The following is a 22,785-nucleotide window of genomic DNA, read 5'->3' on the forward strand; positions in this document are numbered from 1 at the left end:
AGACGTTGAAATGTTTTTGCAACATTTTGTACTTAGAGTACAGTACCAAAAAGAACCCAAACAAAAGTACCCTGGTACCATTTACACAAGCATATTTATTATATAAATATTTTATAAATTACATTTTATAGTCTTATTAATGTTTACAACTGTTATAAGGCACATAGTGCAAAAATACATTTCTGATGCAGAGATCACAAAATAATTACCTACATGTGTTATCTTAAAAGAAGCTGCATACACTTCTGTGGTACAGTACTGTTTTTAATTAATACATATTGCTAATTCATGGCTAACTCTTTGTGGGTAAAAATATGATATAGCTGCCACTTGATCTACCAATAGTACTGGCATGCAAAATAAATATTTGGTTTACAGAATGTGTATTGTCAGACAAAGCATGTATAGTTATCTGGTACATAATATACATTATTATGCAGGTAGAAAATTTTATTCTGAATACCTGAGAGTTGGCCCTAAAATGCATTGTCTGTATATCCATATATTTCTACCATTCTGGACTGTAAAGTAACACAAACCAATAAATCAAAGAGCTAGATAATTTTTAAAACTTTGTAACTCTTTCATACACTTACTTTTCTCAAAGAAGTAATTTTAAATGGCAGATGTTAGAAATGTATTTACAAACACTGAAAAATCAAACTGAGTCAAAGATGGACACCAAAACCACCTTGGGGCTTGATGCTGCCTCTGTCCAGATTTTTCACTAAGGTTATTGAAAATTATGCTGAATTGGACCATGAAGGATGCACTGTACAGCCTTAACTAAGTGCCTTTGGCCAGGCTAAAGGAGTAAGGTGGATGTGGAAAGTGTTTAAGCAAATACATATTTGTGCAATTACACACAAGATCCTACGGTAAACAGAATACACTGCTTTCACAGTATACTTGGACGAGAGGCAGGAATTTAAAATCAGTTTTCGAAGCAATTTGTTTCCTTATTTTCTTTTCCTGTAACCACAGCAAACCTAAGACCTGATGCTTAACATGTGCTACAGAGACTACAAAGGTTAAACCACACTTCTCAGTATTACTGCTAGGATTTGAGCACCACAGAGAATATAATGAAAGGGATGGGGAAAAATGCTTTCACTGACAGAGAAACACACAGATCTATAAAACTATCTCAAACATTTTGGTTATGTACATTTCTGCTGTAAGTTATTGAGAGATAATCCCTACAGGTTTGCACAACATTGGAAGTATTTGAAATTACTACCTGTCTTCTTTATATAACAATAAAGCTTTCCTTTCTATATTTTAGCACAATTGATCAAAAAGACCAATAGAGTATAAATTTTACTGAATACTGTGTAAAGAATTACACTGATTAGTTGCAGGTAAAGAATTACATTTGTGGTAAAATTTAGAATGTTACCAATGGTAGTAATCTCAGTGCAATTTACTTGTTAATATATACTGTACTTCGAATAAATGCCTCTCCTTTAAAACATGAAGGTTTCTGATTGTGACTTATGCACTTGCTAGCCCACAAACAAATAATACAACCTTGAGTGAATCCTGAAGAAAACAGGAATTCTTATTAGTGAGCGTTACAGTAATGAGCACTACAGACATGAAAAAATTAAAAAATATATATACAGAGCACCTACAATTTGAACCTAAATGGCAAATATCCCTGCTTCGATGCTCTTAGTACATGAGAGCTCTCACTGTATTTGAAGCTGGAGACCAATAATTGTGTTAGGAACACATTTTCCACAAAATCCTCCACATCTTCCATATATTTTAATACCATCCTGGGAATTAGACAAAGAGAAGAGTCAATCAAGAAAAGCAATTGAAATCACAGTCACACAAAAGGCTTCTCGAGGTTTGCATACAACAGACCTTTTGACAAATTATACCTAGAAACACTAAATCAAGAGACAGCAGCATTAGCAAAACAGGAACAGAGACCCTTTATCACTACCGCTCTACACCTTGTTCCCAGGCTTACCACCCAGTGTTGTTTTAAACTGTGAACACTTACTGTTCTTGTTTAACTGGTCTGTTGGTTTTCCACGCTAATAAAGTTGGAGGTAAGAAATAAAAAGGATCATATGTAGTAGGACGATCTTGAACAAAATGTGGTGAGTTGGGTGTTGTGTTTAGGTTTTTTTAAAAGCATCTTCAAAATTCCTAATAAACCCGATTAATATAATGATAGCCTCTTAAAATCAGTTAAGAGAAGGGTAGGCAGGCAGTTCTGGTCTGAATTAGATACTGGACAGTGTGATTAAACATAGCTGAATAAGACTTAAATGGGTCAGAGACCTTGAATGCTGTTTTTGATTCACAAAAATCACTGTAGCTTTCACTACAGTCAACGCTTGTACTTCTTGTCCAAGCTGTAGGAGCAGGTAAAGGAAAACAGCATTGACTCACGTGGGATTTGTGTATGTCAGCAGTCGCATAGTTGCCCTGAGCAATCCACTTCACTGTACTGGATAATCTCAGACCTGTACCAGCCAAGTTAATGCTGAACTGTCCCTAGGGAAAAAAAAAAAAGAAAAAAAACCCCAAAAAAACCCCAAACAAAACCAAACCAAACCAACCAACCAAACAAACAAAAAAAACCAACCAAACAAAAAAAGAAACAGGGAAAAGGAAAAGAAGAAAAGGAAAATACGAGCTGATAAATGGAGTTTGAAACACTAAAAGACACTGGCATATTTGAACATATTGCTTAGGCTATGTCTAAACATTAAGTACTCAAAGGTGTGTAAAAAATACGGGCTGGCTACTCTGCATTATGCCCTTTCTATGGACATTCACAACACAAACCCAAGTTATCCTGCAATAAGCACCACCTGTGCATCAGCTGATCCTGAGCGTCTGAGCATCTGATTATGAAGACAAACTAACATCACACAATTGAAATTATTTTTGCCCTTCTACATATGAAATTTTAATTTACAAAAAGTACATTCTTGCTAAAGGCAAGAATGAAGCTGGTTTTCTAGAAAGACTATTTTTTTTTAAAGCTTCTGAATTTTTTGGAAATAACGAAAATATAGTGCTGTCTGTAAAGATAAATCACTTCTTAGACATCTAAGTTTCAAATTTTTGCACACTGTCTAACCATCATGATCTTACCATCTTCCACTGCTTTTTCAGTATAACAAATATCATAATTGAACAAGAACATAAGTGGATGTTAAAATAAATAACTTTACTTTTAAGTGGAATGTTTTGCAATGCAAACTGTTCACAACAGATATAGAAGCTATAGATTCTAAAACATTTGTCTGCGCAAATACAGACTCTGAAAACTAGCTTCAGCCAGTTCCTATGAGAATAGGAAATATATTGAAAGTAACAAATTGCACTACCTGGGTAAACAAACTGGGATACAGAAAATTATTAAATTGCATTCACAGAGAAGTGCAATATGTTACGAAGAAGTACTGCCTCCACAAAGAACCTAATGATTAGTTGAGGCAGCACTACAATCAGAAAACTGCACACCTCTGCATTATTCACTGAAAGCCTGAATCTCTGTATTCAGACCTAGTAATTTTTTACTGCAAATGTTAGCTTCTATGTTTTATTGCTTAATAATGTCATACACTTATAAATATATATATATAGCTTTTATTATGATGATTCACTTAAACTCCTTTGTAAGAATTCAGTTATATTGCACAGTATGGAAGATTTATTTTGAGAGCACTTCTATGTAAAGTTGCTGTACTTATAGCACTCATGTAACTCAGGATCAGCTAACAAACACTCATATGGATAGGGTAGGTTGTTCTTCAAGTATCCATAAAGTAGAAGACTTCCATTTAATGAAGGAGGAAATTCACAGAAATGGTGTGGAACGTTTTCTACAATTGACAGGCCCAGAGTAACTTCTTTCACAGTGATATCATTTTGCAAAAATAAATGAGAAGTGCTATTACAATTACAATGGCAGATCAAGAGCTGTCTGACATACCATGCAGCATGTGCAAGGCCAGGAACAGATTTCAAGGACTGAAAGTACAGGAATGGAAGCCTTTCGACTGCGTCAAAAGTGTTTGCTTCAGTCAGAACTTTTAGATGGAAATGTGTCAGTGCCAAGCCATGTAAGCAGAATGACCTCCCAACAGAATCTACACATGGCAAACAGATTTGTATTGTACTGCACCCAAAGGGTTTGCAGGTTGAAGGCATCCAGTACTGTAATGAACTTCAACTGTTTTCTTGTCAGGGCTTTAAGTCTGCCAAACCTAGGCACTTCATTTGTACATAAATTGCACATAAATGGTCTCTAACTGCCCTTGGCTGTGTCCACCCACGTAGCTGGTCTTAAGTTTAGGCAACCAGGAGGGATGGACAACAGCGATTCACTTCCAAGCAAGCGTGAGCCAGTGGGTCTTAACTCCTTTATAATCAGTGAAAAGAAATTCACTTCCAGAGGACAGTTGACCTCATCCTAAATTGTCTAATACAGTAAGATAAGCTGAAGTGTTTTCTAAGGAATCCTATTTCTGCCAATGGGCTCCAAAGGTTGACTAGTTCAGACTAGAGCTATGTCTATATCATCAAGAAGGACACTGCAGTATAAGCAGACCTGTAGAATGAAAACTGGGTCAGAGAGCCCAATGTCTGTAGACAGTGCACAAATCAGGGATTTATTTTGGACTAACTCTCCCCTAGTCCCATGGACTGAATCCTCACTAGCATTAGAGTGTATTAAGATCCTCTGAAGCTCATTGTTGGATTTATCTTCATCCAGAAGGCATCCAGTTCATATCTTTCAAAACTACCCTATGATGTGAACCAACAAACAGCGAACTGGGACAATATAGAGATGAATCTAAAAAGCACCACCCAATACAACTAAAACACAAATGCAGACACAAAAATGCATGTAGAAATTTTAAAGCATACTGCTAAACAAGATTGATTTCCTCTGGTAGTCTTCAAAGACATGAAGCATCAGGAGAGATACAGAGAAAAGATAAGGAAAATTATGAAGGATTATAGAAAAGTCACTAGAGGAGAACAAAGAATGTGAAGGCGTTAAGGGAAACAAAGGATACATCACATCCAGAGGGAAGCAGAGCAATACATGAAACACATAGATATGCACTAGATATGCATACATGGAGCCTACAGGGAAAGGGTGTAGCAGGCAATTTGAGGGAAAAACTAAGAGGGGAGGATGATGGAACAGGAGAGAAGAGAGTAAGAAAAAATTACTTAAAAATGTTGTACTCTCACCTCACAGAATAGGATTTTGGTTTAGAACCTTAAAGATCTAAACAAGTCACATATTTTTTTTCCCCCTCTTACGTAAACATTTCAGGGAGGTAAGAAACCATAAATACCTGTGGACATCTGGCTGCACTGTAGCAATCTCCAGCTGTAGCAAATGGTACTGCTCTCCCAAAAATAGTCTGAGCAAAAAGAAAATCTGTGGCTAGAAAATAGAAAATTACTCAACACAAACTGTGGCATTTGAAGTTCAGGGGAAAATAGTGTGAAAAGTGTGAACATGGATGTTTTATTGCTTGCTTTGTATGGGGTTTTTTTGTTTGTTGCTTGTTTGGAAGGGGAGGTTGTTTGTTTTGATTTGAGAAACTATGGTTTGAATTTTGGTTATTGCACCACTAATCCAACCTACAAGCACAGATTTCTCTCTGAGACATGAGTGGGCTAGAAGGAAGATGGATGTGCACTTTGACACTGTGTCAAGTGAGCTGGTTGTAGGCCAACTTCCTAGCTTCAGGCAGGGGTCTGAAAGCACTGCAAGATTCCCTGTCCATTTATTTATTGTCTGCCAAGGTCTGAGAAGGGACTAAGCAGAGCATAGAAAGGAAGATTTCCACAAGAAAAGTAAGCCATGGACTAAAATAAAATTAAATATTGGGAACAAAACCTTAGAAAATGAAAGTAGTTCACATATAAAATAAGAATCTGTGAGATTCATGCCACTTGGCCACTTGGGACAAATTAACGAGGTAAGCAATGGTGGTATTTTTGGGGTTTTTTTTTGGTTGTTTTTTTTAATTACCACTGAATCCTTAAATTAAATAAGCAGGAATTTTTGCCCCAAGATGGCACAGCTGGATCTGTAAGTGGGTCAAAGTAGTAATTTGGTAATTGTGACCACACACAATTTCAATAGAATGCTCAAATTGGCTAAAGCTGACAAAATGCTTACTTTTGATTTGCATGGAAGACACATCAAATCTTATTTTACTAAAAACTGTGAAGCCAGCTGCAAGGTAATCATTTCGACAGGCACAGTCTTGCCTTCTGCTTCCATTGAAAGGACATTCATATGGATTCTGCAATCTAAAGAATAGCAAAGATGTAGTTTTCCTTCTGAGATTTTCCTTAACATAATATCATAGTTAAAAATAAGCGTATTGCAATATGCCATATAAAAAATATTAAACAACTTTTACTGAACAAGAAGCACAGCTATTAATCTTCACTCAACTGAAACACTAATGTGGATCAAAGCCATTTCTACCAAAGCAAGACAGAAAAAAAATTATAAACATTTAGAGCGACTAACATAATTTCAGCCTGGAAGTATCCACATTTCTATATGTGTGCTCACATGCCTGGATATTTAAAACATAAAATCAAGGGAAAAAAGCCCTACTCATCTTTCTCACAAAAAGTAAGTATTATTTTATTCTTTTATTTTGGAAGGAATAAATGCACTTCATAAAGTTTAAATGCACTTCTGTACCTGAATCCATATACTTCAGAAAAGTTGTCGGCTTCACCTTTTACCAATGTCAAATATTCCTTGGGATTCTCTAAGTGCATGCCTGAGCAATAAATCTGGAAGAAAAAATGCAACCATTTAGCAAAATCTTTATTAGAAAAGTGTTATTTCATAAAAATATGTACTCATAAAAGCTCATAAATATTAACAGTACCTTTATCATCCTTCCCTTAATGTTCAGCAGGTATTCACCATCCTTTCTAATCCCTTTTTTAATCTGCATATCTTTGCAGGTGGTAAGAATTTCACCTTCAAAATGAATGATTAAATCATATTAATATTTCAGGAACAGAGCTTAGTTTTAAGACTCAATTTTGCATAATTGTGCTCCAAATATATTTATAGCTTTAATATAAGTAACCTGGGAAAACATTAACTGCAGAAAATCACAGCTGTCACTTACATTCTTTCTCGTGGCAGATCTTTCTGGCATCTGGTTTTAAATGTGGCAGGCACAAGTCACTGGGTAAGCCATTCTCAGTCATACACTCTACTGTTCTCTCCTTCATTCCCACTCCACAAGATGCTGAGCACTACACATAGACAGCCATTAAGAGTTAGTTTAGAAAGAAGCAAATAATTACCACTGTTATGTCAGCAAATTATCCTTGGCATTTTTTTATGTTAGGGGCAGCTATAAAAAATGAGCTTGCACATCTGTACTCACTTTGGTCCACTTCCCTACTGTCCATGTGGCTGCTTGTGAACATCCTTTGACATTACATTTATAAATGTACAAGGATGGCTCTACCGGGCATTCTCGGTACGCTACAGTCCGAAGGCCGTGGATGTGCTGACTTTGAACAGAATGGATTCCAACACAGTACGTGATGCTCTGCTGGTAACCAAACCCACAGCTTGCTGAGCACTAAAATAAAATCCCCAAGCATAGACATTATTTCTGTGAAAATTTCTGTGAAATTTCTGCAGAATTGCATTACAGGTAAGTCAGCTCTGATCCTTGCACTGGCAAAAGCCTGTCATTGGAGGCGTGCCACCTTGGGCTGGAACATGAGTGCATGGAAGTGAAGGTCTGCAATAGTTACGCATGAAAAGAGCCACAAAGCCCTTCCATGGTTCCCTTTCCTCAGAGGTTCCAGAGTCATTCCCTCTCAGCTGTGATACATGCATAGATATGCACACACAGGTAGTGCAGATGTGCAAGGGAAACAAAGCTCTGATCAATCACTTCACTGAAATCAAGGAAAAGCTATTTGATTACTTCAGCTAGGCCAGCTCACAAGAGTTTCTTGGGAACCAGCAAAGGAATCCTGTGGTAGGGACAGCTCCCCTCTAGCTGGTGATCATAGGTCCTGGGGGGTTAACAGAGGACTGATAACAGCCTCTACAATAAATCATGGCTGACTTGGAGGGTCAATGCCAAGAAAGTTTAGACAGCCATGTTCAAAAGCAAATACATTTTTTTTTTTCTCCACATACATAAAGTACATTTTACAGCAATATAACATTCTTAAATGTAAAGACATATAAAAGATGGCTGAGCAGTATAATTAGTGTACCTGTGACAGCTCTCCTGTGAGCACAACATATTTAGAGGGAGATAGCCTGCAGGTTTTGGATGATGGAGGCTTTGTGGCAGGATCACAGAAGCTTTCATCCACTTGGAGCTGGTTTTCATTCACACATTTAACTTTCCGGTATATTTCCTTTCTTCTAGATGATGCTGAGCACTAAAAGTGAGAAAATAATCCCAGTTTAACTAGCCATTTACAGAACAAAGTTACCTACTGATTGCCACACACCAGTAAAACCCAGACAGCAATACCTTTTGACATCTGCTATCAACATCAGACTAAATTATTCACTGAATCAGAGTCCTTTACTTTGTTTTCAAAGTTCAGGTACCTCTAATCAGCTGAAAAAAATAACGGCATATAATAACATGACAATGTAACTCTTGGGTGACACAGAGGAGAAAATGAAAGTGTCAAGCCAAGATGACAGGTTGAGTGGAAAAGCCCTTCTATATGAAAAGGGAAGAGACAGAAAAGGATTTCAGTGAAATATGAAAGGAATAAGTTGGTCTTGAAAACAAAACAAAACAAGAGGGAGGGAGAGAGAGAGGAAGAGGGAGAGGGAAAGGGAGAGGGAAAGGTGGGAGAGGGAGAGAAAACTACCTATTAATCAAGCCAGTGCCAGTGCCAGCTTTGAGCAGCCACAGCTGTTGAGCCTGTGCCTTTGCCCTGAGGGTTCTCAGACCTCTCCCCATGGCAAGCTGGTGGAATGGTGAGCCATCACAGCTCTGCCAGGATAAGATAAGAACCTTGCTGCCACCAGAATCCAGAAAAGTGATGGTACAGACTAAGTAATATACATCAACAGCACGTCTCCAGCTATGGGTACCTGAACTAAGCTAACTTTCTGCAGCATGGAGCAGCTCAGAATATTAGGCATATAAAGAATAATCCAGTCACAAGGTAATGGGAACAGGCAGAAGAATTTTTTCATGATGCTTTATACCTTAGCCTCGCAGGCATTCTTCTCCCTAGGATAAAAAATTCTTCACCCAGTCTACTGGCTGCAGACCGGTGAAATGTTAGATCTGGACATATTTCTGCTGTGTTGTGACTGGTGAGGTGAGGAAATCCCACAGTCACCCAGAGCTAAGACAGATTGGTAAAACATTATGAGTTTGGTGGAGGACATCCTGCACTGGGAGTGGAATGCAGATGGATAAGCACTTGAACTATTAATACTACATGTACAGTGCTGTGTATGAATGTGGTGAGAGAAGGGAACAGAACACAGGAATTTCAAGAAAACATCAATATACATGCAGAAGTTATGAAATAGCTGGAGAATGTAGTGAAACACAATGCGTTTGTAGTGGAGAGCTCCAAATACCCAGCTGGAATACACAAATGTTTGCTGGCAAAGGAAAATTCACCCTCATTCTTTGGAAGTGTATATTTGTGCTAAAAGCACATTCTGAGCCAATTCCACTAATTCCTGATTTTGGCAGCTACATACGAGAACACTTGAAAGCAACATATATTTGTCAGCAGAGGAATATGTATATCTGAACTGCATTAATATAATCCGGGTTCTGCAGAGCACCAGCCAATGTTTTACATATTAACAGCTGCCACTTCTACAGCACTGTGTCCCTGAGACTTTAGAGTCTTCATAGTCAAGGGGGGTTGCTCTAGGAAATTTAGCATGGCCAATTATTAATATGACACAAATGCACAAAATGGGTTTTTGTTTAGAGACAGGCTCTTGTGCACACCATTTTGGGTATTATACATAATTTTGGGGTTTTTCTCTCTTCCTCATCTTTATATGTTTGCATGTTTGCACAAATAACAAAAGTTATAAAATTTTTAGCATGTAGAAAATAGTAATCACACCTTTAGAAATGACAGCTCTCTGCTGAAGGTATTTGTACATTTTCTTAAATATGAAAAAGCATATTTGGTAAGAGAATGCTGAGTTTTATTTTCTTATCTTGCTTCCTGTTTGGTAGAAGAATAATGAGATTTATTTTGCTTCTTATCTTTTCTTTAACAAGAAAAGATGCTTCAAGTTTTTAAGATACTTTAAATCTTCCATACAGAACTTCTTATAAACACTGTTGTCCAAAGATTTTACCTCGAAGATATTTACTTCCACATGAAGTTTCTTTTGCATTTCTGTTCTTAAAAAGCTGCTTTTAAAAATGATATTTCAAAATCAGTATTTATTAAACATCTTATGCATTATGTAAAGAAGTATGTAGAGACAGTCCTATCAGTAGGTACCTGATCAGAGCTCCACCAGAGCTTTTGCCTACAATAGACAAGCAAATCCCGTAGAGATTATAAATAAAGAGTATAAATAAAGTCTTTGACATTTTTTGGCACTTTTTAAGTTTTGCAAGCTTGACCTTCAAATTTTCCAGCATGGTCACTTTTTATTTTGCAGCATAACAGCTACTAGAAATGCATTCAGATGGGGGAGGGCGGGGGGGGGGGGTGGGAGGGGGAATGAAAATAAAAAAAGAACAGAAAACCCCAAATTTATTATGCAGTATCACATAACTCAATTAAGTGATAGAAGTTGAAAACCTTACTTACATTTTCCCACTCACGTGCCAGCCACTGGTACGGGAGGCAGGCGGGCAGCTGGCAGTGCTGTGTGCTAGCGGGGCGCAGGTCACGGCTGCACATCATGTCACTCACTCGCCCCAGGCCTGCCACCTGACAGGAGATGTCCCTTTGCTGAATCCCCACTCCACAGGATACAGAACACTAAAATTGATCAAAATTAGTTGTGTCAGTGTGAAACGAGACAGTCCCCAGAAGGAGTACAGCTGTCATTAGAAGATCTTAGGATATTATTTAAAATATATTTCACAGCCCTTGTAATACAATACCTGAAGAAATTTATGTTGAAAATGCAAAACTATTAAAACATTTTAAAAATACAGAAAATGACTGCATCTGAGGTACCTAACTGAGCTCTCTGCTTACCTTAATTCACAGTAGGGACAATCACTATAGGCATATGCAAAGAAAAGTTTACATTTTTGCAAGATCAACAGTTAAAGCTCTGAATTTGCATCTTGTCTTTATTAGAGACTGTCTTTATTATAGAGTTGTTTGTTGTTTTAAAATGCAGATATTACAATCAAGGAGAAAAAAAATCTCAGTGTTTCAGGTTAGAAAATCTTGCAAAAGGTGCAACATTGTGAGGACACTATCTTTTGCAGGTAGTACTAAGGATTTTGAACCCTGAAGAGCTTAAATGCTAAATGCCTCTTTTCCTTCTTCCTGGCCAAAGGAATTTCACTATACCACTAATGCTCGTCTGAGATAAACAGCCCCCTTTTACACTAGGCAGAAGCACGACTATGTCCCAAAGCCTACCTAAAGGCCCAAACTCAATCATAAAGTTCATATTGTTCTATCAAGTGTGGCCAAAATGTGGAGAGTGGTACCGTCTCTTTACCAGCATGGGGAATGGTATATTGAAAGAGCGAGTGAAATGCAAAATATTGCAATGTGCTCAGTTACATACAATTTTACAACAAGGTGAGAGATGTTTTAGAAGACCAAACCAGGGAAAAGGCCAGTATTTGTGCCCACAAGCCCTTTTTCCTGTCCTTTTCCCACAAACCTGGCTTCATTCCACTATTTAGACTAAGATAGCAAATACAGTGATACTACTGAAATCATCGCAGAAGGTAAGAAGTAAACTTTAAAAATTTACTGTTAATTTACAAGGTAAGATGAGGAAAGTCCTAAGTACCTATTCAGTACAAAATTCAGATTAGCAAATGCTTTTAGTTTTCATAGACATTTATTATTCATTACTCTTAAAAGAAAGAAAAAGAAAACGCAATGAAGTACCTGCTAATTTGTAGATTTCATTGCTATGTGTGTACTGACAATTATTTCCACTGAAGCAGTGTGTCATGAATATGATCTTGTCTTGTGGAGAATTCTCATGGAGAATATTATTATGGCAGCTTTTACATACCTCTTTCCATCTGCTGGCCTTCCAAGAAGGACATCTTCCAGCTCTACATATTTTGTATGCTCGTGGTTTTTTCAAATGTTTGCAGTTATCTTCTTCTATTTTTGCTTGGAAGCTGTTAATACAATGCACATCACGAAACTTCAAACCTTTTCCACAGGAAACAGAACACTGAAAAGAGAAGTGTTATTTCACTACTGTGCTAAAAATCTCAAGAGTAATAAGAAAACCAGAAGCTGTGGCCTCACCCAAAATGGACTTGACAATTATAGGAGTTTCTGTCTTATGACAATATCTGCTGTACGTCTCTGAAATTTCTCTGTAAGCTCTCTTGTACTGAGCATTACTGATCAGGTGCCAAATATCTCTCATATATTGTTCATTCACTGATATCATCGTTGAGAAATACCTGAGCTCAGCCATCCATATCCAGGCAGAAGACAGGCTGATACTCTGCTCTCACAAGAACATGCTCTAGCAGCTGCCTGTTTCCAGCATACACTGCTACTTTCATGTAAGCATGATGCTTATCACAAGCACCAAAAAAGGAAAATGCAAAATCACGGCTATGTGTGCTTCCAGCTATTAGGCTACAAAGTCACATTTGCTTGGAAACTCCCCTCCATGAGCTTTGGGTATCTTGTGGTATGTGGCAAAGAGGCAAGAGAAGAGGTATGAATTAGACACCACCAGTTAAGGTGCAGTCCTTGGAGGCATTGACTTGCCCTGCCACCCTAGTATCCCATTTTCTCCAGAAATCTGCTACAATATACACAACTGGCTCTAGGACCTGCCTTCTTTCCTCCAATGTAAAGCTGATGGGGCTGCAGGTTTGTTCTGTGAAACCCACCCTGGCAGTGTACCCTAGCCGAGACTACAGCGTGCCTGATGGATCAGGCTCTTCTGGAGAAACAGCCATTCCTCTGCTAAACTGCTGGACTGCTCTCAGACTTCAGCGAGGTTTGATTTTAATTCTTCACACCAGGGCTGTCCTATACACCTAGAGTAGGGCTACAGGGCCTACGGAGCTTTCAGTCAAACAAGGAAGTCAAACATCTGAACTACTTCCAAATTAGGTGGCTACTCAGCTGATTTCTCTTGAACCATGAACAATGTGAATATAAGTAGTTTAGTATTTTCTTTTTAAATCTTGTAATGAATCCTATTTTACATTATCCTATTAAAAAAGTTTAGATCAATGGAGACAATTTTTTCTGTCTGGAAAGAGAGCATGCTTTATTTTACACTTGAAAAAACATTTCCTACAGGAAGATAATTAATTCAGGTAGAAAAATAACAGTCCAGTAAAAATTGAATTTTTTAGTGGATATGAAAAAAAATATTTAGATATAGACTCCTTAAAAGCAATGAAGATATTTCGCTTCCCTTTCTGTTACATCATCATCATCTACATCATTAGCATCACATGCTGACTTAACAAAGCGTTTTTGAATACCTATGTCTTCTATTTTCAGGAAATTAAGTTCAGGTCATTCAGCTTTCAATACTTAAAAAGTTCTAACAGTCTAATTCTACCTGCATGCACAATCTTTTTAACAGATTGGCCGGCTCAGTGCTTTGCATACCCATAAGGACAATTAACATCCTGAAAACAGATTCTCCTCTATTTCAATAACAAATTTAAGAAAGCAATTGCTCTAAGTGTACACTGAGTGTACAGCAGGTGAGTGAAGCACATGGCAAAACACAGTGATAGATGATATTTAGCACAACTGAAGAAAAAGAAATGTTCCTAATTTAATTTTTTTAGCACATGAAAAAGCTAATACACTCGCTATGAATGTAGAAGATCCAGGATCATCAGTGGAAAGTTCAAGAGGGTATATTACTCTGTATGTACAGTATTCTCCTGAAGTTTGGTATTTTCTGGCTTCACTCCTTAGATAATATATAAAAAAAGTTCTTAAAATGATTGCTTCCTCCCAAAGTGCTTTGGCATCAGATGCAGGCAGGCTCAGCTGCATTCTTTACTGCATAGTGACCCACCTTCAGCAAGAGAAGACTATTTCAGTCCACTACACTTCTCATGGGAGACTCCTGACAAGTAGCAAAGCGTTGCCTGTCCTCCATTACAGAGAGTAAATAGCAAAGACAGAACATCAAATCACTCCAATGCTGAATAGAAACCTTTCATCAATATGAAGTGGGGAATGACTTTACATTTCTGTAAGGACAGAGTATAGCTCCTGCTCTGTTCCTTTAACGAAAATATAGATTCCATAGAAGATCTGAGTGGGATTTCAAAGTGCCTAAAGGCTTCTAAATGCAGCTTACAGGGAGATGTAAGCTCCTGTCCTCTTAGTGCATTGAGTCCACAGTGCATTTCTTACAAGGCTGAACTTCGCCCTCCATGAGCCTGTGTTCCTTCTTGAAACTCCTAACATGTTATTACATGCTCTCCGTGGAATATAGTGCTCTCACTGCTTGGTGCCCATCCTGCAGTGGTGGTGATCTTCCCAAGGCTTAACCCTCCTGGCTAGGGAAAGTACAACTGCAGTAATTCTGGCTGCTTGACCTCCCTCCACTCAAACTTGAGCATGGTCCTTGACTACTTGAGCATGGTCCCCACTGCTCAATTTGTCTATAATGTGGTTTCATTTGTATGACATTCCACACAATTGGAGGTTTATGGAGAGAGAGCACAATTTTCCATATATTTTCTGCAGATTAACCATGCAGGAAGAAAAAATCTATTAGAATGTTAAATCTTACAAGAAAAATGAACATTTCCTCCAAAAAAAGCAAATTGAAAAACCCCATCCTGTAACCATTTTACATAGAAATTCTAGCACTTCTCTCAACGTTGGATAAAGTAATAATTCCCATATGTCATGTTCTTTTAAAAACATAAATCTGCAGTAAAAAGCTGGATTTCATTGCTATTGTTCAAAGTCATTCCATAACACTAGTAACTAGGATTCATCTGTTTATGGTTTTTTTGTAGCAATAAAGTTCTGTAGGGATCAGTCTGACAAAACTCCTGGTGCTTTCTGTGGCACAGATGGACTCTCAGACAGGCATGCCATCATCAATTCCTACCAAATGAGAGCTCTTTCTGCAGCAGACATGCAACTTCACTAAAAGCTTTTTGATTCTTTTGCTATTATCATTTCATTGAGAAGTTGAAGACCTAGTATTATTTGGTGGATTCTGTACCAAATTTCCTTAACCTTTTCTTTAAAGGAAGTGTTTTGTGTAGTTTAGCTGGTAGCCTAGTGGGCTTCTGGATACTGCAAAACAGACCAGTAAATGGAAAGCATGTAATAGTGACTTTTTGTATTCATATTAGATATACAGAGACTTAAAATATAAATGACTGACTAGAAGAGGGTAGAAGTAATTTTCTTCATAGTATCTAGTGCAAGATTTTGGATTTGTGACCAAAATAGTGTTGAAAACATGGATACTTTAGTTATTGCTGAACAGTGTCACACAGCATCGAGGCCAGTGAGGAGGCTGGAGGTGCAAAAGTGGTGTTGAGGGGACACAGTCCAGACCAAGTGATGTAGTGGTCAGCAGTAAAAGCTGTGGGGAAGAAGGAGGAAGGAGAAGCATGTGAAGTGATGGCATTTTTCTTCCCAAGAAATGATCATGCATAATGTAGTCCTGCTTTTCTGGGGATAGCTGAACACCTGACTGTCCATGGGAAGTGGTGAATTAATTCCTTGTTTTGCTCTACTTGTTGGCACAGCTTTTGCTTTACCTATGAAAATTAATTTTCTTAACCCATAAGTTTTCCCACTTCTATCCTTCCAATTCTCTCCTCCATCCCGCCAAGGGGGAGGGAGGGAGTGGCTGTGTGGGGTTCAATGCCTACTGGGGTTAAGCCGCAACACCAACACTGAAAAAGGATAAAACATATTACAAATCTTAAAGGGTATTTTCTTCCTTTTTCTGCCCTTTTTTTGATCAGGAACTTCTGTGACTGGTCAGAAAGTTCAGTTTAGAACAGGATTAAACATGGTAGTTGCTTGAGTTGTCTGGCAAACTGCATTTTGATCTCTAGCTGGCCCAAAAGCCTGTTTGGACTCTTTTAATATTCCAGAAGTAGACTGGGATCACAACTGCACAAGACTTTAATAAAACAATACTTTTGAGCATTGCTTAGTTGAGCAACTTTCAACTTCTCATTTGCCGTATTAGAACTGGATCTTCTTGTGTCTGCCTTCTCTGCTTGCTGCATCTCCCCACGGCTTTTTGTGATGCTTGAGCACAATATGCATTTGTCAGCTAAAAGCATTCAAAGAGTTGTTCATTCCTTTAAGTATGTTGACAACTGTTAAGAAGCAACACAGACTCTATAATTAGGTCCTACTGAATTCTTTGATTCAGAGTCAGTAATTCTTCACTAAAACAAGTACAAACACTTGTGCCATTAGCTCATGCATACAGAAAGGACCAAGGATTAAACATTCCATTACTCCTAAGAAAGACTGGATTGAACTCCAAGAAGTGTGTGTATGATTTACCATTACATCTAAGTTATACCTATGTCAACTACAAAAGTTACACTGAAGATATTTTTAAGTTATCTCTTTGAGTATGGCTTGATTTCAAAAGTTCAGTGTTATATCACATTCCTCTGATGTTCAGAAAATATCTTGATTTGATTAAATCCTCCTTCCATTTGCAGTCTGTTAAGTCTGCTTTGCCACTTTTCTGAATGTGCTTTTGCAGCTATAGAAGTGGAAGGGAAGAAGGCTAGGCTAAGAAGGACTTACAGACATCTTCCAATCCATGATGCTGCTCAGTTTGAATCAGCTATACACGGACAATTCCTGACACCAGTTTGTTAGTCTTGTTTTCAATGACAGGGATGCTACAGCCTCACTTGCATGAGGTTCATCTTTTGTTCTTTCCCAGGCTTCAGGCAGAGAGAGGTCAAAAATGTGGATATTCTTCTGGTTCAAGCTCTACTTGACTTGTACTGTAAGACTTCACAGTACAAGTGACCAGTTCCTGATAGTCCTTTCTGAATCCTTGCTAAACCTGGATTATTGCTAAATCCTTGCTAAATCTTGCCTCACCTTAATTATTAAGAAAAATTTTTACAAACTCCAAAATTCAGTTTTAACCCTGGATCCTTATCCATCCAATATAAGCAACATATTGCTGTGAGCTGTCAGGATATTTTTACTAGGAAACATGAAAGGCTTAAGAATCCCAGAACCACTTTATTCTAACATATGAAGAAAGGCATCCTCCTTCCTCTGTGACCTGAGTTATTTATAACTATATTCTGAGATTACAATCATGTCTTTCTAGTTAATGTTGGGCTAAACTCCATCCAGAAAGTATCATTTGATATTATTTTTGCATCAGAATTGCAGTACTTACGACAACACCTCTTCTGTATTCAGATAACTTTCAAGTAAGAGTACTGCTCTGAGTTAAAACTTATTTATAGTGTTACTCCAAAATCTTACGTTTGAAGATCACTTTTTCCTCCCCAACAATTTCACCTCAATTGCTTGTAATTAATTTAAAAACTCACAAGTGTGGTGTAGAATACCTCATTTTTGTAATGAAAAGTACTGTTTTTATGAGGGAAATTTTAACGTTTACTTTTCAGAAGCTATTCTCTTCAGCACAGCAGCTCAGGAAGGACAGCCCCCGTGCAAAAGACCTGCCATTACCTACTGCCCTCAGTGGAATGGACCAGAGGACAATCTGCAACAAGTATCATCATCTAATATTGGAATTTTTTAACTCAGAAACAAAAGAAATTAGTAATCCTTTTCTCTAGTCAGCCCAACAGGGACTATTACTTTTTTTCCCCCCTTTCAGTCTAGCTACATATTCTGGCTGTGTAACAAGCTGAGAAGCAGGCACACTCCAAGTTTCTACCATCCACATTATTTTCCAGGGCTTCCAGATGCATACTGTGGATGTTAACACCAGCGCTCTCCAGACAATCCCAGTGTGTGTAGGAGACTCTGAAGTGCCCTGCAGTACAATCTAACAGCTACTCTGCAGGTGGCAGCTGAGCACACAGACTGCCATGACTCTGAGGTCATCTAAGCTGGCCACTGTCCCCAGCCATACCTTTTCTGTCAGGACTGAGCACTGTATGCTTGTAGTGGTTTGGTTCGAAATATCCATTACTTACTTATTTTCCTTCTGTGAGATAAGGAGAAATAATAAGCAAAGCAAGTATTAAGTCATAAAGTTAAGTAGAATGATAGTGGGAAATTTATACTGTAATTGTAGTGAAATGTCTAGGGGTGGAATTTGGTGTAGGAAATTTTCTGCTTGGTTTAGTAGTTTTATTGTTCTAAGTAGAGGCTGTATGGTGAATGTAATTTTGATAATAATTCTTAAATGTGTATTCACTGAGGCGAGGGGTGGAGAATGTAATGGTTTAGTACGGTTTGGGTTTTTAGTTAAAGAGGGCTCCCTCAGCCATGGAAGTGATTCTCTTGAAAAGAGGTGCATAAAAAAGCAGCTTCTGTTAGACTCCTTTTAAGATAATTTTGTTCTGAAGGGTAACGAAAACCTCCTGAATAACCATTTTCCAAGCATGCTGAAGCATATCTATTTAACAGATGGACATAAATGAGAAGCTACATACATCTACATACAAACTCAGAAAAAGTAGGAATGATGGAGGAATAAAGAGGATTAAAGACAGATGTTAGGACTGATGTGGATAACAGGAAGGAAAAACTGCTATGAGAGGATATATCTGGCATCTACTAGGAATGTGCTATTCCTCTTAAAGACACCCTGATTAAAACAAAGTCAGAACCATCAGCACATACATTGAAGGTAAAAGGATTTCACATCTGAAGAAGCCACACTCTGCTGATGATGCTGAGAAACTTTAGATGATATTTTTTTAAGTTGACACCACATGGTCTGAATTCTTTTGTCCAGTGCAGCTGGCAGTATCCTTAATGCCAGAAAATGGCAATCTGCCTGGATGTCAGATGAACAACCATACTCTTCGCAGCTGTTGGAAAAATCAAAACCAGAACCCTTGAGATTCCACTTAATGATCATCTACAAAATGTCTTTTATTCATTCCAGTTAGATTTGTGAGTAAGTCTTAATTTGGCCTACCTTTGTGACATCTCAAATGCTATCCATTTCCTCAAGTTCAGAACAAACAAAACAGATGACCGGGTCCTTCTTTGAAAGCCCTCGGGATGAACGCCACTATTCTGCCCATCAGTGCTAAAGCCTGACATCCTTCTTGATGCCAACTACAGAGCATTTGAAAACCAGACCATGCTCGTGGGCAGACCAACGCCCCCTGAGTTACCATGCTCAGCTCCCCACCTACTGTGATATTCAGAAAGGCTTCATTCACTGTGCCATGTATTCCTACTCTCTACATGTATCTCATAAATGAGACTGAGCTTTTTCAGTCAGCAACCTTCTCTTTGTTTTACCTACATGCCTCATGTAACACAATTAGAGCTTCAAACAAGCTTTTAGCTTTTACAGTTACAAAAGAACAATGGATTATGAAGATGTTAATGTGGGTGCAAATTTAAAAATAATAATCATATTTTAATGAGTTCTCATTCAACAGTGATGACATATCATATTTGCTATCATTTACTTCTTCCTTTATATCTTCCATTTCATCTCTCAATTACAGTAAAAACTGAATTGTATGGTTATTCTTCCTGCCTTACATGCTCTTGATTTTAGTCCACTTTGTCCGGTTACCACCTGAGAATCAGGAAACCAAGAGGTATTTCTGGCCCCTTTCAGCAGCCATTTGGCAGGCTCAGCTATCTCATGTGCAGTCTTAAGTTTTTCACTGAAGGTTCTGCACGTATCTCTGCTAGGAACTTCACCAGCAGCCCTCGTTCAAGCAACATCAATGCTTTCATTCATGCCAGTATATATTAAAACAATGAAAAGTATGATCAGCTTACTAAGTGCTGGGAGTAAGAGAACAGATAAACTACAGTCTTCAGCCAGCATTCTTACAGCAACTTATCTGGTATGTGTATCTAACTTTTATCATCTTTCAGTTGAATGATATATACAACAGACAGATGGCTGAGAGAAATCATAACTAAAAATACAGAAACATTAGTAAGTTAAAAAACAAAACCAAAAAACCAACATCCCAAACAAACAGTTCTGCCTTACCTTTCCTTCTGAAATCAGTGGCAATCAGGAACAGAGATAGACTCTAGCTAGGTCTTTTTGAAAATCTAATCTACAAGTAGAAATTTGTGTCAAATTTACAAAATTGCAGTCCTGGTCTCTGCCTTTGATATTGTCTGCAAGAGCTTCATATGGGCACTTTCACCATTACAGCATCGCAGACGTCAAACTGCTGACTTCAGCAATCTCATCTTTCTCTACCCCACAGTCATGTAGCACTACTAACATTTTTAAGCAGCACTGGAATGAAGGCAGCAGCACTGGAAACAGTAAGGTGCAAGCATCAAAAAAGAAGGGTGGCAGAAATGGGGACAGGAGACCTTAAGGAAACCCACCGTGAAAAAAGAAATGCAGGGATTTTCTCTCTGTTTCAAATAAATGGGTAAAATTCCTGACACATTTTCCAAATAGAGAACAACAGATGTGTAGCTGTGTCCATCCAGCAGCTGTGTTCACAAACCTCCGTGAAAACCAAAGAGCAACCCAAAATGAATCCATTTATTGCTTCCAAAAACTAGACACAGTTTAACAGACTGTATCACAGGTAGGTTAGCCCCAAGCCTCCTGTGAAGCTGGGGAAAACTGAACAAATGCACAGGAATGACATAATCTGCACTCTCACTGAAAAATAACTTTGTCCCCTTGAGAGGGACATTTTGTTCACAGGTACTCACAACGAAAGCTGGAACACATTTTTAATATGATAGAGGATCTCTGTTACGGAAGCTACATCTGCACAAAGGGGTTGCACAGTTAAAAAGCATTTCCTTGTAATATTTTAACTATTTAAAACTTCATTTTATTATCTTAAGAGCCAGGGTCTTTTCAATTAACCAATTACAAAAGTAAATAGACATAAGACAGTCTTACAACATTAGGTTAATTAGTTTCAGCTGAGTTTGCAAAAATCTAAATACGAGCAAAAGAAAATCTTGATCCCAGCAAGTGCAAGCTCTGATTTATCATTTTTAGTTATGTTAGCAACAGCAAAACAGTAGCTCAGATATTAAAGGAATGACAAATACATGAGCTCTGTGTGCCTTTCTCCCCTGTAAAAAGTATTACTTCACATCATGTCAATTTTTTCATTTGATTAAAATCTAAGATTTTGTATTTGAACTTCAAAAAATTGGAAATACAAAGCAATATATGCTGGAACAATACAGTATGGTCAGAAATTTTTTAAACTTTTCAGAAGCATACAAAATATCACTTTTTCTATGGCACTTAACTAAATATCACCTAAACAATTACTCCCCCTCCCAATTTATATTAAATATTAATTTAGCATGAAAATATGAGTATATTTTAGATGGTAAATGCAAAATTTTACCTACCTTCACATGTTGAAATCCAGTTTCCTTTAAACCTAAGCCACTTTTCTGTATATTTTCAATTTACTTACAATCAATATTTCCAAAATTACATTTCCTGTACGTAAATATGAACAGGCATGGAAGCTTCTGAAGGACTGATTCAGCAGGAAATCTAAGTGTTTAATCCTGCTGTCACTGAAGTGAAAGGGCCATAGATAGATGGCTGCTAGAACATAATCTGATCAATAGAGCAGCCTGTCTTAGGGGAGTAACCAGTCTCCCAAAATTACTGGTTTTCAAAGACAGGGCTAGGAACTCCTGCAATACAGAACTACAGAACATACTGTTTGTTTCCTAACCCATGCCAGGTAATAAAAATATTCATGTATTGAACCTCACAAATGTTTGGAAATGCTAATACTTTAATATATGTTTAATAACTTTTAAATCTGGGTCCCAAAACCACTTTGAACCAATACTTACAAGTTCTGACTGGGGTTTTCAAAGCTGCCACATACATACAGAGCAGCTCAGAATGATTTTCACAAGAATCTGACCACCTATAACCCTTCAGCTTTTCTGAAAGTTCTAATAAATACACCAGTATCTTAATATTCCTTTAATTCTCATTAAATGGCTGTATGTATTTAGGCATGGTATTAAGCATCACCTGCTTCTTTTCCCCTTTCATTATATTCTGGTTGTTAGGGTTTTGTGCTTGGGTTGGGTTTTTTGTGTGTGTGATTTTATTATTATTATTATTATTTATTGCTTTTATTTTGACTATTTCCCACTCTTACTTGTCCTCTTTCTAAATGGAGGGTCTGAAAGTTCTGCAAACCTCTTTCTGCAAAAGTGTTTTAGGAATGTAAAAACCCATGTTATGTCTTTGAGATTAGGAGTTAAGCATTATGCTATGATCCTCATTCTTCTCTGTGTTTTATCTAAGTGTTTATCTGTGTTTTGACTAAGTGGGAGCAGGACTGGGCCATAAAATTACACCTCCAGCAAAAGATTCAGGAGATAGGATCTTTTAGCTTTACCATCAAAGACCATGGGCCAACTATCTGTGTCAGTCCAGTTGAT

At 37.7% G+C, this 22,785-nt stretch overlaps 1 protein-coding gene across 8 annotated transcripts in view; it reads right to left on the reverse strand.

The window, feature by feature from the left end:
- The window catches only part of ADAMTS20 (ADAM metallopeptidase with thrombospondin type 1 motif 20), an 89,004-nt gene that overhangs the window by 3,240 nt on the left and 62,979 nt on the right, over window positions 1-22,785 (reverse strand). For 3 of the 8 annotated variants that reach the window (XM_039571119.1, XM_039571116.1, XM_039571123.1), the window contains 10 exons: window positions 12,239-12,406; window positions 10,834-11,007; window positions 8,278-8,448; window positions 7,425-7,625; window positions 7,161-7,290; window positions 6,912-7,006; window positions 6,719-6,813; window positions 6,179-6,312; window positions 5,343-5,434; window positions 1,691-2,514 (listed from right to left, as the gene is read on the reverse strand). In XM_039571119.1, coding sequence (XP_039427053.1) covers window positions 2,206-2,514; window positions 5,343-5,434; window positions 6,179-6,312; window positions 6,719-6,813; window positions 6,912-7,006; window positions 7,161-7,290; window positions 7,425-7,625; window positions 8,278-8,448; window positions 10,834-11,007; window positions 12,239-12,406 — 1,569 coding nt within the window. In that variant the 3' untranslated portion in view covers window positions 1,691-2,205. Of the gene's footprint in view, window positions 1-75; window positions 2,515-2,575; window positions 5,435-6,178; window positions 6,313-6,718; window positions 6,814-6,911; window positions 7,007-7,160; window positions 7,291-7,424; window positions 7,626-8,277; window positions 8,449-10,833; window positions 11,008-12,238; window positions 12,407-22,785 lie in introns of those variants that run through there. The other 5 variants (XR_005604495.1, XM_039571117.1, XM_039571122.1 and 2 more) reach the window with 5 other exon arrangements.

The sequence above is a fragment of the Corvus cornix genome, chromosome 1A, assembly GCF_000738735.6.
Source record: "Corvus cornix cornix isolate S_Up_H32 chromosome 1A, ASM73873v5, whole genome shotgun sequence".
Lineage (NCBI taxonomy): Eukaryota > Metazoa > Chordata > Aves > Passeriformes > Corvidae > Corvus > Corvus cornix.